The sequence below is a fragment of the Staurois parvus genome, unplaced genomic scaffold (assembly GCF_062004578.1).
Source record: "Staurois parvus isolate SC_StPar_1 unplaced genomic scaffold, SC_StPar_1.0 ptg000154l, whole genome shotgun sequence".
Lineage (NCBI taxonomy): Eukaryota > Metazoa > Chordata > Amphibia > Anura > Ranidae > Staurois > Staurois parvus.
This window is the reverse complement of record NW_028317950.1, coordinates 24750430-24767500: the sequence shown is the minus strand read 5'-3', so window position 1 is coordinate 24767500 and position 17071 is coordinate 24750430. Positions and strand designations below refer to the sequence as shown.

Genomic DNA, 17071 nt, shown 5'->3' with positions numbered 1-17071 from the left:
CCTGGGTTACTGTATACTCCTTATGGACATGCTTACGCTCTTAATTCCACACCCTATTTTGTGACGACCACATAGGAGAATACCCTCATATGTAGCCAAAGCAGAAACAAGGCAAAAGGGAACGGTGGCTAAAATCAGACAAACATTCGTTCTGCCCACATAACACTGAACTTCAGAGTGATGATGCTTCCCTTGCATTGGTGCAGGACCAGATTTTACCATCTGATTCCAGTTTAATTTAAGGCACGCAGCAAGCATCTCACCTGGCCATCTCTGTCCAGAGCGACAAAATGCCCAATCTCTTATCCAGTTCCTTCCTCTCTACCTGATGTGCCCGGCCCATAAGAGGTGGACATAGAAAGGAATAAAGAGGACCTAGAGGTAATGTGGAAGATTTCTCACCTCCAGATGTCTATACAACTGAAAGTGCAGCTTCATGCAACATGTATGCTATTGTGGATATGCTCACTTCTGCTGTGCGCAAAAACACCAGGCCTTGTTGCACTTAATTCTCCATTTTGTCTTGCTCAGCAAAAGATAGGAGGCTACAGATTCTCTTTTAAAGGCTTTATTTTCACTTGAAGGCCATGCAAGCAGCTGTTGCTGTGATTTCTGTCTATCCAACTGCAGCTAACTGGTCTTAGGACAATCAACACGCTCCTGTATTCCAGGAGTGTGTTTAAACTAAACAATTACAGCAATTACCTTCTGCTTTTGTGTGGATGCACTAGAATAAGTAATTAAATAAATGTTCTGAATGGCTGTACTATTCATTCACATGCACAGAATCTTGTGTCTCAATGCCTGGACAGCTGACGCTGCTTATAAAATATACCTCACACATATGCCATTTGAAGGAGGACATCTTTTTGGTGAGACATTTGACAAATTCATAAAAGATGTCATAGGAGGGAAGGCTCTACTTCCAGAGTGGAAGATTCCAAAATCCTTTTTCTCAGGAGCCTCTTCAATATGCAGACACCTAATTGCTCTACGAAGGTTTTAACTTCAAAACCTAAGTTCAGCACTTTCTTTCGGCGCAAAACCTGGCCTGCAAAATCCACCAAGTTTTCCTCAAAGCCCTCTCTCCAATTTTCCAATTAAGGGGGTGCACTCTCGCCTAAGAATGGGGGAATAGACGTTATACTTTGCCTCTCTCTGGGTCACAGCCTAAACCTGTGGGTTCAATCAGTGGTTTCAAAGAGGTACAAAAATCATCCAGTCAGATTTGCACTATGCCCTGAACCATCTTTTGTCACAGGGAGTAGTTGTGCCAGTACCACCACAAGACAGGTTCAAAGGTTTATATTCAAACCTGTTCACCGTACCAATGGTCAGTGAGGAGGGACCTAAAATCATTCAACAGACACTTTCAAGTACCAACATTTTGCATGGAATCCACAAGAGCGATTATTGCCTCTCTGCAACAAAGGGAATTCCTGTCATCAATAGACATCCAAGATGCCTATCTGCATATTCCTATTCATCCACCTCTTTAGTGTTTTTTCAGCTCAGCAGCATCCTTCTTTACAGTGGAACACAATCATTTCCAGTTTGTTGCTCTGCCTTTTAGCCTATCCTCTGCACCCAGAGTATTCACAAATGTCCTAGCACCTCTTTTTGCCCTTGCCACAACTCAGGCCTTCCAGGTCATGGGTTATGAGGACAATCTTCTCCTAAAAGACTCAACTCTTCTGGATACTGGGATGGATAAGGCTCTTTGGTGGGCTCTAGAAATCAATAGCTTCACAAGGCTCCGGCGGCGTGACGTCACTGTGTATTGGCCCCTCCCTACGCGTTTTGTGCCACGCAAGTCTTCAGAAGGGATGGCATCCCCTCCGAAGACTTGGGCTGCACGAAACACGTAAGGAGAAGCCAATATGCTGTGATGTCACGCCGCCGGAGCCTCGTAAAGGTACGGTGGCCATCTTAGTATATGGACGGTTAGTCCTATTTTTAACCTGGAATTACCAATGCATCTGTTTTATTGAATCTTCTTTTGGAATAAATATATTTAATTATACTACACTATGGGCACCTTTTGTTTGGCTCCCTTGTGGATCTATTGATTTCTAGAGCCCACCAAAGAGCCTTATCCAGCCCAGTATCCAAAGGAGGGAGTCCCTGTAAGCACAGGCTGCAACACCCATCCATCCCTTAAAGGGGACCTCTGGCTGATTGGAATACCATACAACCTAGGAGTATTTGCTGTGCTGCCCACCACCCAGAGGGAGGATATTCCTATGCCCGGCTTACCTCGCTTCCTTAAAGAGGACCTCTGCATTATATTTGCATGTGCATTTCCATTGCGCATCTTGTGAGTGCGTAATTTTACTACACCTTCAAGCACTGAAGCATCACTGCAGTTGGCACTTTAACCTCTTCACGCCGGCCGCACACAAGTGTACGGCCTCCCGGCGTCTGGGCCTAGACGCCGAGCGGAAGCACATTTGCGGTCAATTAAATAAAACCATATGTGCTGAGAGCGTGCGCCTTGCGCGCTCCCAGCATACATGTCCAGTACTCATGGAAATGTCCCGGTCTTCTCTTTTGATCGGGACCTTTCCCGATCATGTGACTGCCGTGATGACACATCACGGCAGTCACATGATTCCTAAACCCCCCCCCCCTTCCCGCCTCCCGGCTTCTGAAACTTTTAAAGGGTCGGGAGGCGCTGGCGGGAAGGGGTTAAGCACAGATTTTCACCTTATGAACTTTCATTATTTATTTTATCTTATTCATTTATTTGAATTTTAGATATTATATTTGGTCATTCAAACGGACACTTTTACATTTTATAGCGCTGCACTTGGATTTTTTTTTTCTATATATTTTCTAAGGTTTTATTTGGTTACCTTTTAATGCATAGCTGCTTTCACTTAGAGCGCTCACTGATATATACTCCTTTCAGGCTAATATATGCCTTCCTCCAGTGCAAATTTTGGGTTGACATCAGAACACTAATAGTGGGGAAATCTCCCAGTGGGGACCCTGCTGACATACTGGGATTCCCTAATTTTGGAAGGATTTTTTCTCGCTTCCTATTTTTACATGTTTAACAAGCAGTTAAATGGCTTAAGAATGAGACATCCCTCCCTTCTCTAGCTGCTTCTATGGTGAAGCAATTCTTTCTCGAAGATCTGCAAGGATCAAAACAAAGACTCGAAAGTGGGCTTCAGTCAGGTTCTAACAGTTTAGAAACACCCGCTCTGTGTTTACAGTAGAAGGCTGGCTGTCGTCAAGATCAACTCTCATAAAAATAATTGGAGATTTCTGTGCCTCTTGTGTACTTTCTCGCCAGACTAGCACAAAGCCAACTTCTTTTTAGAGCTCTCATTCATCAAGCAGCTAGGACTCGGACACGAGTTGACGACACTTAACCCTCCCCCCAAAAAAAATACCTCATCTTGGACTTTAAAAACACATTTCTCCACAATGCTTCGAACTACAGAACCGAATGATGGTTTGTTTTAATATGCTTTTTCTTCTTGCTCAGAATATGTAACTACTTTAGTATGTGTAGTCTGGGCACAGGTCCACTTTAGGAGATAACCCCCTTAGTTTCACAGGTAAGGAGGGCAAAACAAGGGACAACATTAGACTGATACTGCTATGAAATTCTTGGTGAAAATCTATTAGCCAGCTTCTGAATAGAGCTCCTAAGTGTCTTATGTAGCTACTAAATTTTCATAAAAAATGCGTCTGACTCATAAGTAGTTCAAATTTGTCAGATCTGCATTCCATGTACATAAATCTTTGACTTGTTTGGACAAATATTGTTGACTAAGAGGGGGTGATTAGAGAACATGGCAAATATGCATCATCCAGAAAGGCTTCCATAGGTTGTAGGTGCATGATGGGTCTCGTTAAACCTGACTGTGCCATCTTTCAAAGTTTATGACAGCTGTACAATAAGGAAAAGCTAATCCTGACAGTAATGACAGCATATCTGTCAGTGTTCTTTGGAATTATCATTATATGGGTGTAGAAGAGAATTCAAAAAAATAGCTTTGAGACTCTTTGGAGTTTTTTCACTTTTCATGTTTCCTAAACGTGTTCTGTAAAAATGACTTGGGGGGGGGGGGGGGGGGGAAGTTAATTATAGCTGTAATTTTGTTAAAGATACAAACATGAAAAATTTCACTTTAAACTCAAGCAACCTGCTGAGCTAAGAAAGCCAAGTGTAGTTAGCTTTTTTTTCTATGCAATCTGTGGGCTGAAATCGATTCCTATCCATGTTATATAGTGCAGACAATTGAATGTCTTGCTGCAGATAACATATGTATTTTGACAGCCGGCAAAATGATCAGCAGCTTCATCTGATGGGAGGAAAGCTGCTATTCGACCGAAACTTTTCTAGCGGGCCCCTTTGGCAAAAGTGATTTGAACATTCGAATTATAATGAATAGAGCAGTGCCAGCAGAACCATCCACTGAATTTCAGCTGGTTCTCCAGGGACCGAACCAAATTCAAGGACTGTATGGCCAGCTTTAGTCTAATTTTAAACCTAGGTGTCATTTTATACAATTAATACAGGTCTGCCATGTATTAATTTATAGGGCCATGGTATGAGGTGAGCGGCCATCTATATATTTTTAGGTAGAGGAACACTAAGTCAAGGTGGAGCTCTGTGTTTTTTGAAAAGACTTAATTTGTCCGGAGCACATCGTATTGATTTTTCACCATTTAAGAACTTTAAATATTTTTTAATTTGAATTTCACATTTTGATTGAACTATCACATTTGAACTTTGTATGGACTACTATTTATATATGAGTTAGCGCAACACTATTTATATATTTTTTAAGTGTGGGATCACCTTTTAAGGGCTCATGTACACTGTAGCTGATAAACGCACGTTTAGGAGCTGTTCAGCACCCTAATGTTTTCCTATGTGTCCATGTACACATCTTTGTTTACAGTCATTTACAGGCATTTGAGTTTACAATCATTTTTTTGAACGCAGAAAACTTAAGTTCAGCAGACGATTTTATCAGCGTTTCAAATGAAAAATGCTTGTAAACGCGTCTAAACGCGGCAAATCGCGTTTATAAGCGTTTGCGTCTGAATTTTTTTTTTTAACTCTTCCAGTTCCCAGTGCTCTCCAGAGCCTTTTTTCATCATGAAAAATGCATGCAAAGCATTTTCAGGGTACTCAGATGGACAAAACACTTAACACAGGATGTTCCCACCAAGCTTGTCACACATTGTAATGACCAATTCACACCTCAGATCTCTCCCACCCTTGGAAACAAAAGATATGTTAAGGCCCATTCACACCTCAAATTCCTCTGGAAGACCCCCTACCAGGTGACCTTAATGACTCACTCCACCAGACACCTTTCCCACCCTTGCAAACAAAAGAAATGTTAATGAGCAACTCACACCTAATCATCTCAACACATACTGCTGTCTCTGCTTCTACTCTGCATATTTTTCTGAAAAAGCTAACAATTTACCACTTTTCAGTGCATTATGAGCATTTGGGAGGTTCTCCTGTGCTTATCTTTAAAAAACGCTTCTAAACGCAAACGCACATAAAGGCGCATAAACGCGTTATGCAAATGCGGCTAAACAGACATTTTTCCAGCAGTCAGTTTCCATCGTTCAGAATTGTCCCGTGTACATGGGGCCTAAGTGTTATTGCAGCGGCTCTATTCTATTAGCTTATTCACAAGTTTGATAGCGCACATTGTTTTATTTATAGATTAACCACTTGCTCGCTGCCCTTTAGCAGAATTAGTGCTGCAGGGAGGCAGGGCTGCACAAAGTCACTTAAATATACGTGATTTGTATTTCCGGGTAGGGGGCGTGCACACCGCCCTACCCGTACCATTATTGGCTGCTGTACATGTCAATCACCAGGTTCTGGTCTCAGGTGGGACTTGGTGATCGTTGGCAGAGCTGATAGGTAAGAGACCGGTGTGTAAACAACACAGGTCTCTCTCCCGTCAGAAAGGACATGCCGGTTTGTATTTCTCTGCACAGTAAACACAACACAGCACATAATGCAAAACACACACAGCACACAGTTAACTCTTTGATCGCCCCAGATGTTAACCCCCTTCCCGCCCAATGTTAGTACAGTGTCAGTGCGTTTTATTAGCACTGTTTACTGTATTAGTGTCACTGAGGATGTCAGTGGCAGTTAGTCAGTTCCCTCTCAGTGGCAGAATGCCCACCACAGTCCCACTATAAGTCGCTGATCGCCTCCATTATATGTGGTGTATAAAAAATATAAAAATTCCAGTATATATACTGCCATTTGTAGGCACCATAACTTTAACGTAAACCAATTATTATACACTTATTGGGATTTTTTTTAGCAAAGACATGTAGCAGAATATTGTGGCCTAAATTTTATTTTTTACATTTGTTTTACCGGAAATGTTCTATAGCAAAAAGTAAAAACATTTTTTTTTTTTCAAAATTGTCGGTCTTTTTTTGTTTATAACGCAAAAAATAAAAACACAACGGTGATCACCACCAAAAGAAAGCTCTATTTGGGGGGGAAAAATGACAAAATTCATTTATGTACAGCATTGCATGACCGCGCAATTGTCAGTTAAAGTAGCGCAGCACTGTATCGCAAAAATGCACTGGTCAGAAAGGGGGGTAAATTCTCTGGAGGCTAAGTGGTTAACTTGTACAATGTTATTTTCTTACCAGACTCTCTCTCCTGGATCTCCGGACATGTACTCTGATTCAGTTGGGAGTTTTCAGATAGAAATAGGAATTCTTGAGATTTCTTTCTTTCAGTGCTGCTGCTTGTCCTGCTTCTTTATTTTCCTTACAAGCAGGCGTCCAAATCACACCTCACACCCTCCCAGGGAGAAGTTCTTAGTCTCTGAGGCAGGGTCCTGCACGATAAGCAGTATCTTTACTTCTCTGCTGTTTCACTTGATTCTAGCTAGCTTTGTGACTTTCCCCCCTTTTCCTCTCAGAAGCCCGTTGCACACCTCTGCTTTCTTCTCTTTTTCTCTTAGCCCCCACCCCTGCTACCTTTCTTGCCTCAGCTAACTACAGTCCACCAGTACTGATCCAGTAGCCAAGATAGCTGCGCCCTGTACTGTGCTTACTCTATAGACAATCAGTGCAAAGTGATCTCCTTAAAAATGGCTGCTGCACTTCTGCATTAATGAATATTCAGTTTAACCCTGTCCACACTGCAGAAAGATAATACAGCAGCAACGAAGGAAGAAGTTCCACTGCAGGAGGATAATATAGCAGCAACAAAGGAAGTTCTGCAGCAGTTATCAGCTACAGTCCAAGGGCAATCAAATATTATAAGGGTTTCTGATATGATGCGCCCTTCTTTGGAATTCCCTTCTGCATGCCACGAAGTCTTCCCTGACGCTTTAAATCTTATAATTTATTAACTCTATCAAATGTTTGCAAAACCTTGATGTTCAGCATATCTCTCCCACCATCATAGTTTTCCCATCAATACACTGCTAACCATGTTACTTTTCATGTCTAACCCCTTCCCTTTTGGGCAGGTTTCTGATTTTTAGTGTTCAGCATATTTGTGCTGTTATAATAATACTGTTAATGTATGTTCTCATCTTGTACAGTGCTGTAATGGACCTACAGTATATTCAGTAAATCAATAATAAGACACTGGTGTTATACATGAAATACACAATCCTAATGGCATCCTTGTGGGCAAATGTGTTATCAGCTCGTTGTTGCAACATTTAAAACTAAACAACAGTGATATGAATATTAAGTTTATGTGCCTGCATTGCACTATTATAAAGGTATAGACTATTATAGACTGACTGTGAAGCTTATGCTAAAAAAAACTGACTTCAATTATTATTATTTTGTACTTGAAATCTACCAACATGGTGCCCACATTTAAAATATCCTCTTAATTGGATATAGTAGGGGAATGTTTGGGATATAGTAGGGGAATGCTGGGGAGATTTCTTCTCTAATTGTCCTGGTGGGCACTGTCACTGGGACAGAAGGAGATCAAAAATCCAATATTTTAGAGTTGTACCGGAACAGGAAATACAGGGAAAATCTTCAATGGGACCATCTACAAGGTTTTACTCCTCAGATTGGAGTTATTGCCTCTCACCTCTTCTTGTAACTCTGGGCAGGAAGTAAGGGGAAAACACTGTGTGCGACAGAAAAAAAATCTAATCAAACAGTTTACACTTTAAAAAGTTATTTTCATAATGCAATGTCTTTTTATACAGCTTTTGAATCGAAAGGACAAAACCACTTTTGAGAAGCTAGATTACCTTCTTTCTAAAGAGGACAATTACAAGCGCACACGAGAGTACATCCGAAGTTTAAAGATGGTTCCAATGATTCCATATTTGGGTAAGTGTCTGTGTGTGCTGACTCATGCTCAGTGCTGCACCTAGAGCTTAAGTTAAATTGCTTCTTCCCTATAAAATGAAATATGTTCCTATTCAGCAGTTTACTACTTCTTCTTGCATTGAGCTGTGTAACATCCTCAGCAGTGTATTTATGGTTTGGTGAGGATGATAAGGATCTGTGACATGCAGCTAATCCATCCTTGTGAGGAATATTACTATACAGGGATACTACATCCATAGTCACTAGAAGTGTATTAGATGGTAATTGCTGTAAGTTGTTGATCTTGTTCAGAAAGTCAGTTGTGTCTTGCAGGAAACTAGCAGTATTCTTTACTAGCAGTTTTAAAATTTCTTCTACAAAGCCTGAGATTTGTTCGGTGAGTGTATTCATACCTGTTATGATGGGTCTGCTTGTATTTCCTGGCTTGTGGATTTTGGGTAGCATGTAGAAGTCCCCGATTTCTGGGGAGAACAAAATCCTTACACAAGCAGTGGGTCCCACTGCACACTATGTACTCATTATGTCTGGGGGATAGTGAATAAGGTGATATACTTACCGTATTCCTTGCTCCCACAGGCTTCCTCTTCTTTGTGTGATTGCTTCCCCCAAAAGCCTCTTCTTTTTGCTGCCCGACTACTCACAGCTCTCTTATTTAATTCGATGCAATGCAGGACCAGCAGTCTTACATTGCAAGAGAGAATGCCAAGGGCCTTCCCACAGTCCAGGATATCGGAGAGTGGAGGAGTGTGTTGACTGCTTAGGGAGTGAGGACTTAGGTAGGCATATCACAGTAGAGAGGGGGTAAAGATTTAAAGAATAAGCTTTAACTTTCCTGGTCTGCTTCTGTGCATTCAATATCAACCGAGTTCAGACAATACACTGCCTTAGTTTTCTATGCAAGCCTGCAAATGGATGCTTATTAAGGTGATTTTGGCACAGACTCTAAAGTGAACTCCAGACAAACCAGTAAATTGTATTAAAGCACCTTTTTTCAGACAGCACCTCCAAATTTTAGACTTCTCTTAAGGTGTCACGGCTGTTGAGCTATACAACTTTGCCTAGGATCCATCACAGCCTATGATTGGAATTGATGAGTATCAGAAGACTGATGAAGTCATCCTTGTTCTCTACTCAGCTATAATCATGTTCGCAGTGTCATTTTAACAGCAGCATGTCAAATAATCAAACCAGACTGGCTTGATGTTCTGTCCCTTCATCTTCCAGTTTATTTGATTACTAGAAGCTAATATCAAGGCAGATGAAGGTGGGTGTGCAACTGTATCCAAAATATGTTTCATTGCCTGTTTTATTGGAATACATAATTCTAGGAAATGGTGTTCTGGCTGCAGTCCTAATTAAAGGTTATGCAAGGTTCACTTTTATACTGAATTAGGATAAGATATTTTTAATATAGAGTTCCTCTTTGAACTTGTATTACTTTCTTAATTAATCTTATTTGGAAAATGCATTTTTACTTATCTTCCAATTACAGACACAGGAAGTTTTAAGTGTTTGGGTTATATTGCTGCCTACAGGGGAAGTGGACATTGGCAACAAAATAAAACTAGCTAGCACAAGATAACATCACCCACAAGCATCATGCCCCAGTTTTTTGCTATTGTCTGTAAGAGAGCGGATGTATTCTCTTCAGCTCTGCTTGTATTCTCTGTTTGGAAGATTATTTAATCATCAACAGCTACTGGGAGATTCATGCCAGTTGCTGAAATTCTGGAAACCTGTCCAGCCAGCCAACAAGCACAAGGTTTCTCAGTTCATATTGGTGTTCTCCTGGCCTCCAGGTTCAACAACAAACTGAATAGGTTTGTCTCCAGGTATAGGGATCTTCTGGCAAAAGCAGGGGAGGCTGGTGGCTCCACAGAATCAGTATGCTTTGTTTAAAGTTTTGTTTGCCTGAACATTTTTTCTTATCATCTTTGCACGGTCAAGATGGAGAGCTTCTCTAAATCTGTGATTCCTTTGATCTTAACATCTAGGATGATTACTTCTATCAAGGTCTTTCTTTGGATATGGAAGGCATACTTCACTTAGAGTGAATCTCCAGGCTTCTATCCTAGGGACAGTGGGATAAATCTTTTCCTTCCTATAGCAGGGTCTAAACCAGTGTTTGGCTAAGGTTTTCTGCATTCTCTTGCTTCAGAGACTGTTGGTCTCTTACTTCTTAACAACAAACTCCCTTGGTTCCATCACCTGTTCATTGCCCTGTCACTCCATAGGTTCTAAATTGGGCTCTCTACTCTTCAGAAACTGCCTGTTCAACCCATTGGAGACATTCCTCTATTTACTCTTTGTGCATTGTGGTGTATTTTTGGAACCATCACCTATGCGAGTTTGTAGCTTGCTTACAAGTAAACCCTTGTTCTGCACCAGGGATAAGGTGGTTTTGAGGCCCAGTTCCTCCTGTTTATCTATGGTGATTTTTTTTCTTTTCACTTTCTCCAGAACTTTCATCTTCTGTCTTTCTGTGCAGTTTCAGTTCATCAACGCAATATTTGCATTGATATCCCCTGCCCCTCTCTATTTGTAATCAGGAGATTGGTATGACTTTGCTACAAAATTGGGGAACGCTGGTTGTGGGCAGCGTTAACTTGCACTGACCAAAAGTTGTTTTGTTGCCAATGTCCACTTCCCCTGTAGACAACAGTATAACCCAAAGGTTTAGGAATTTATGTGTCTCCCAATGTAGTCCAAATGTTACTATGAGTAATTCTGTCATCAGTGTTTATACTGTCATTTCCATCTCTACATGATCTTGTGAAATAAAGCGCTCTCCTGTAATTATTTTACGTTGATCCATCAGCAGAGATGTGACATGTAAGAAAATAATCTGTTCATTTGACTATACATATTGTGTGAAAAATGGGCATATAAATAGGAACCATAAATATACTGTACTGTAAAAACAGTTGTTGGAATTAGCACAAAAAGTTTTATTTTGGTTTTACATGGAGTTTGAAAGTGTTGAATCCCACGTTAGGGCTATATTGCTGTCAGGGAATTAAGTAAAATCTCCTCAATGGGATACAGAAAACGAAAAAAAAAACCTTAAAAGGGGAACTTTTCCTCACTCTCTCCAAAAATGTTGGCCTTATCCTATTCGCACATCAAACACATGAAGCGTAGCGCTTTCCATCTCTGAATTGTAATTTATAAAATATACCGCTTAGCTGCAGTTTTGGTTTCCAGCAAGCACTTGTTCTATGTTAAATGTATAAAGCCACATACAAAGTCTACTCCCTCCCTGGAACATGCGTACAAACAAAAAACACATCTAAAACATTTCAAAATACTCCACAACACATGAAAAATGCACCTAAAATTGCATATTGCATGTTGTTTTAAGTGCACATGTGTGAATGGACTCTTGTTTATGTCTGTGCACAATTTTTCAGACTGTGGCATGAGTGGCCTAGGAGGATAACTGTGCTACATGTAATTACTTGGTAGCGCATCCTTAGACTGTACTGCCTGCAGCAGCTGAGAACCATTGAACAAAATGGTTTACGTGGCTACATCAGGCGTACTGCTAAGCTAAAGTGGCCCTGAACTGTTCAGAATGAACTCTTACCGCAACAATACAAAACATTGAGTACCACTTGCAAGAGCATATGGATCAGCCAATAAAAATTGAAAAGTGTTTACATTTTAAGGTAATAAAATCAGCTTATCCTGTGCATGTGTGATATTACAGCTTCCTGAATCTTGCCTTCCAGTAACGGTGCGTCTTTATTTTTTATTTATTTATTTCAGGTACTTATATAGCGCTGTCACTTTACATAGCGCTTTACACATACTAGGGTCAATTTAGACAGGAGCCAATTAACCTACCAGCATGTCTCCGGAAGGAAACCGGAGTACCCGGAGGAAGCCCATGCAGGCACAGGGAGAACATGCAAACTCCAGGCAGGTGGTGCCATCGTTGGGATTTGAACCAACGACCCTAGTACTGCCAGTTGGAAGTGCTAACCATTTAGCCACTGTGCTGCCCCATATGTCTTATACATTACTGAAACACAGTGCATGTCAGTAACGTGGAATTTCCCAGCTTTAAAGTGAATGTGGTTTCATGACATGGTATTTTAGTATGTGGTGTTCTTCTGGTTTGGAATGAATGCCTGTGTTTCACAGCTGGGCTATTAAGAGTGCACTTTTGTCTCCTTGATTCTCCGATGCAAACTCTGCCATATGTGTAAGCATTCTTTGTTGGTGAGTTTGTTGTACTGGGTATCTTTACATGCACAATGATAATGTTAACATGTAATAAGCATAAACCACAACAGAGAGTTTACAGAACAGATTTTAATGAAGTTCACAAACAGATGTGTAATAATCTAAGTTAATCAGAACTGAATGTCTGTCCAATATGGGGGTCATTAAGGCCTCGTGCAAACGGAGCTTAAAAAAATGCAGCTTATACAGGCATTCAGCATTTTTTTTTGTTAGCCTGAAAATGCTCTTCTGTGTTCGCCTATGTGGCCATTCACGCATAGGAATTTACAGGAGTCTTTGATGAGGAGCGTTTGCAGGCAGGATAAAAAACACCAAAGGCAAGTTCTGAGAGGGGCTCTTGAGCACAAAAAAACGTATGTAAACATTCATAAACGCTTATGCTTGTAAATATATTCTAATGGCCATAATAAATGAATATTCGGGCCAGTAGACCACACTCTACTCAGTAGATCTCATTCTGTTACACTCAAATTCCATAGGTGCATAAACATGCATACATATTGTAACATTAGCAATTTCTGGCAGAAAAATCCTGTTTATTTCAGCAAGCCCTTGGGCATGAGGCCTTCTAAACCAGGTGATAAAATGTTCTGGTTTAAAGAAAGAGATCTGTTGAATCATTCTCCTATAAGGGCTCATTCACACTTGACTAATTTCTAATGCTTGCCAAATGCCCCTATAGCGTTTGACCAACCTTAGACAGGCGTTTGGGAAGTGCTCGCCAAACACCCTATGTGCTTTTTGAGGCGTTTGATAAGCGTTAGCGAAGAGTTAAAACCGCACCACAAACACCTATAATGAAGTTTGAGGAGCGGCACCATAGATTTAAATGGCAGGCTTCAACTCCTGACTGGACATGAGGCGTCAATTTTGCCGCGACGCTAATGTTTCCATGTGAACAGCACTATGTGCTGCAATGTGTAGAATTTTCATAGGTGTTTGAGGAGCGTTAAAACCGCTTCCCAAACGCCTGCTAACAAAGCTAGTGTGAACTTAGCCTAACTCTTAGATAATCGAGTGATCATACTACATACAACAATTTTCTAACTAAACTCTACAAGTGTATGGTCAGTTTAAGTTTTATATGATAAACAAAGGTCAGTTTAAGACTGGAAGAGATTACCTTATTGATATAGGAAAGATCCTTATCAAATTAGTAGGCAGCTGGTGACTCAGCTGTATTGCAAATCTGTAATAAAGTGGGGTAGCCACCCTGGCTGTGCTGTTTGGAAGGGGAGTGAAAACCCACCAACTAGCTGAAGAGAACGGAAAACATTTTGACTGCTAAGAGTGTACATGTATCTCTCTTTTTTTTACTGTACATTTAAAGCGGAACTAAACCCATTAATTTAATTGTATGAAAAAAACAGGTAATTCCAGGAATGCTAACTGTCACATTTGCTTGTGCTTTCATCCAAACTTTCAAACCATCAAATGGCCGTTGTCATAACTGATCACATGTGCAGCACGATGGCAGTTGCAAATCATACAAAGGATAAGATGGCAGCTTCCTTGGCTGAAAAGGATAGGAGGGTTTTGTTCTGCTTTCACTGTTTGACCTGAATTCAGATTGGAGAACTCCAATTAATATTTGTAAAAATAAATTGTGACATTTTTTACAAAGATTTGATTTATTAATTTTATTGAAAAATAACTATATATCCAAACTAATTTGTTTTTTTTCAAATTAATTTATAGGGTTTTGCCAAGGAGAATAATAGTTTTTTTTCAAACACAATGGTTAAATTTTGGAACAGTTTTTGTGGGTTTCCAAGACTGATTGGAAAACTGCAATGTCAGCAAGACTGTGGTGTTTTCCCTAACATCATCTGGAGCTGTAAATTATACAGCTTAGGAATGTTTGTGGGTTTTTGGACCTCACAATTCATGTAATAATTACAACTTCCCCTTCTTGGCCTCCACATTCGAGGTTTTTATATTTTGGGAAGGGAGGTTGCTGTGTTCTGCTAAATGCTTGAGAACAACAAAGCAGAGTTATCTTGCTGAGATTTTAAATAAACATTTATGTTTACATGCCTCCCTGCATCCTATGCATTGTCCACCAAAATGCTCTGATTTTTCAGACACATCAAACCTTATTAATTTCCGCCCATTCACTGTTCCAAAAAATGTTTTGTTTTTTTTACACTACAGTTGTTACAGATGCATTTTATGGATCTGTCCTGCTCTTGTCCAACTTTCCCAAGGGCAGGCATTGCAGTTGCCTAGAGGTACAGTATATAGTGTATATTTGAAGCTTTGAGGTTCATACGGATATAGCGTCTATCACTTGATGGGCCTAAAGGAAGACTGCACTGCTGAATTTTTGGTTAATCTGACCCATCTAACACTGCCTTTAAAGTTTGTGTTCAGAAGAGGTTCTTGGCAACCCAAAACCACACAGGTCTAGAACTTATATGCTTTGTAGTTGGGCTTCTTTGGATGTCTAGAAAGCTCTAATATTTGCCCATTCATCAAGGAAAAGGCTTCATGTTAGACTGAAGAGACACTGAAAGGATCTTGTTTCCAAGTTTGCCCAAAAACACCTTGAAATTACCCAGTAAGATCTGATGTATCTGTCTAGGCAAAGGGGCTTGTGTGCTGTCTTGCTCTACCTACTGTCTCTGGCAGCAGCATAAAAAGGATGATAATGGTAAAGAGACCATGCTTTTTCTTATTTTTACCACCTTCATCTGTAACTCACCACCTGGCATATTTATGGACAAACTCCAGTCAAACAGGTACATTTTTAAACATGAGGACCAACACTCCCATTTAATTGGTTCTAAATCCCATTCTGTTGTTCATCTTGTGCACCTGGTTGCTTTACTCCCTAAAGTCCTGTGGTTGTCAAAATTCACGTTTCTTGAACATTCCTGAATGTAAACCTGTTTAACCACTAGCCTACAGGGCACTTATACCCCCTTCCTTTCCAAGCCAATTTCCAGCTTTCAGTGCTGTCACACTTTGAATGACAATTGCGCAGTCATGCAACACTGTACCCATATGAAATTTTTATCATTTTTTTGTGACAGCTTTATCTTGGTGGTATTTAATCTCCTCTGGGTTTTTTTTTTTTTCTTAAACAAACCAAAAACCACTGAAAATTTAGAAAAAAAAGTTTTTCCTTAATTTATCAAATTTTGTGAATAAGTGATTTTTCTCCTTCACTGATGTGCGCTAATCAGGCTGCAGTGATGGGCACTGATAGGCTGCACTGATGGACACTGATAGGGGGCACTGATGAGGCACTGGTAGGTGGCGCTGATAGGCATTGACAGGCATCACTTATGGGCACTGAAAGGCAGCACTCATATATGGCACTGACTGGCACTGATAGGCGGCACTGACTGGCACTGTTAGGTGGCACTGAATGGCACTGTTAGGTAGTATTGACAGGCACTGATAGGCGGCACTGACTGGCACTAATAGGCAGCACTGACTGGCACAGATAGGTGGCACTGATTAGCAGCACTGATAGGTGACACTGGCATTGATAGGTGGCACTGGCTGGCACTGATGGGTGACACTGAAAGGCAGCTCAGATGGGCACTGATATGTGGTATTGATGTGCACTGGTAGGCACTGAAATGTGCCACTGATGGGCACTGGCAGGTGGCATGGATGAGCACTGAGAGCTGGCACTGATGGACACTGACAGGCGGTACTGCTGGGGCTACACAGATCATCAGGGCACACTGATCATCAGTGCCCTGATGATCAGTGTACCTGTCACCTCCGAGGAATGCCAATTACCGGATCTCCTCTCCTCACGAGCTGTCAGCGTGAGGCCTTGGAGGCTCTGAAATATTACCTGTTGGGGAGACAATTCAAATTGACTACTGATCATTCCCTTCTCAAGTGGATGTGCGACAACAAGGAGAAAAATAGTTGAGTGACAAGGTGGTTTCTTGCGCTACAAGCATTTAAATTCACAGTGGAGCATATAGCGGGAAACTTCAGGATAATGTAGATGCCCTTTCCCTTGTCCATTGTTTGGTTGGGACAATTGCTCAGCCGCAGTGGCTTGAGCAGAGGGGGAGATATGTGACATTATGAAAGGCAAGGTGATTGATAGACGCTATTTGTCGCCTTGCATGCATTCATACAGTGGGGCAAAAAAGTATTTAGTCAGCCACCAATTGTGCAAGTTCTCCCACTTACAAAGATGAGAGAGGCCTGTAATTGGCATCATAGGTAGACCTCAACTATGAGAGACAAAATGAGAAAAAAAAATCCAGACAATCACATTGGCTGATTTGGAAAGAATTTATTTGCAAATTATGGTGGAAAATAAGTATTTGGTCAATATCAAAAGTTCTTCTCAATACTTTGGTATATATCCTTTGTTGGCAATGACAGAGGTCAAAGGTTTCCTGTAAGTCTTCACAAGGTTGGCACACACTGTTGCTGGAATGTTGGCCCATTCCTCCATACAGATCTCCTCTAGAGCAGTGATGTTTTGGGGCTGTCGCTGGGCAACACGGAC

General features: G+C 40.9%; 1 protein-coding gene across 7 annotated transcripts in view; it reads left to right on the top strand.

The window, feature by feature from the left end:
- Positions 1-17071, top strand: part of RALGPS1 (Ral GEF with PH domain and SH3 binding motif 1) — a 577572-nt gene that overhangs the window by 219386 nt on the left and 341115 nt on the right. For all 7 annotated transcript variants that reach the window (XM_089675289.1, XM_089675287.1, XM_089675288.1 and 4 more), the window contains one exon: positions 8208-8334. In XM_089675289.1, coding sequence (XP_089531415.1) covers positions 8208-8334 — 127 coding nt within the window. The remainder of the gene's footprint in view (positions 1-8207; positions 8335-17071) is intronic.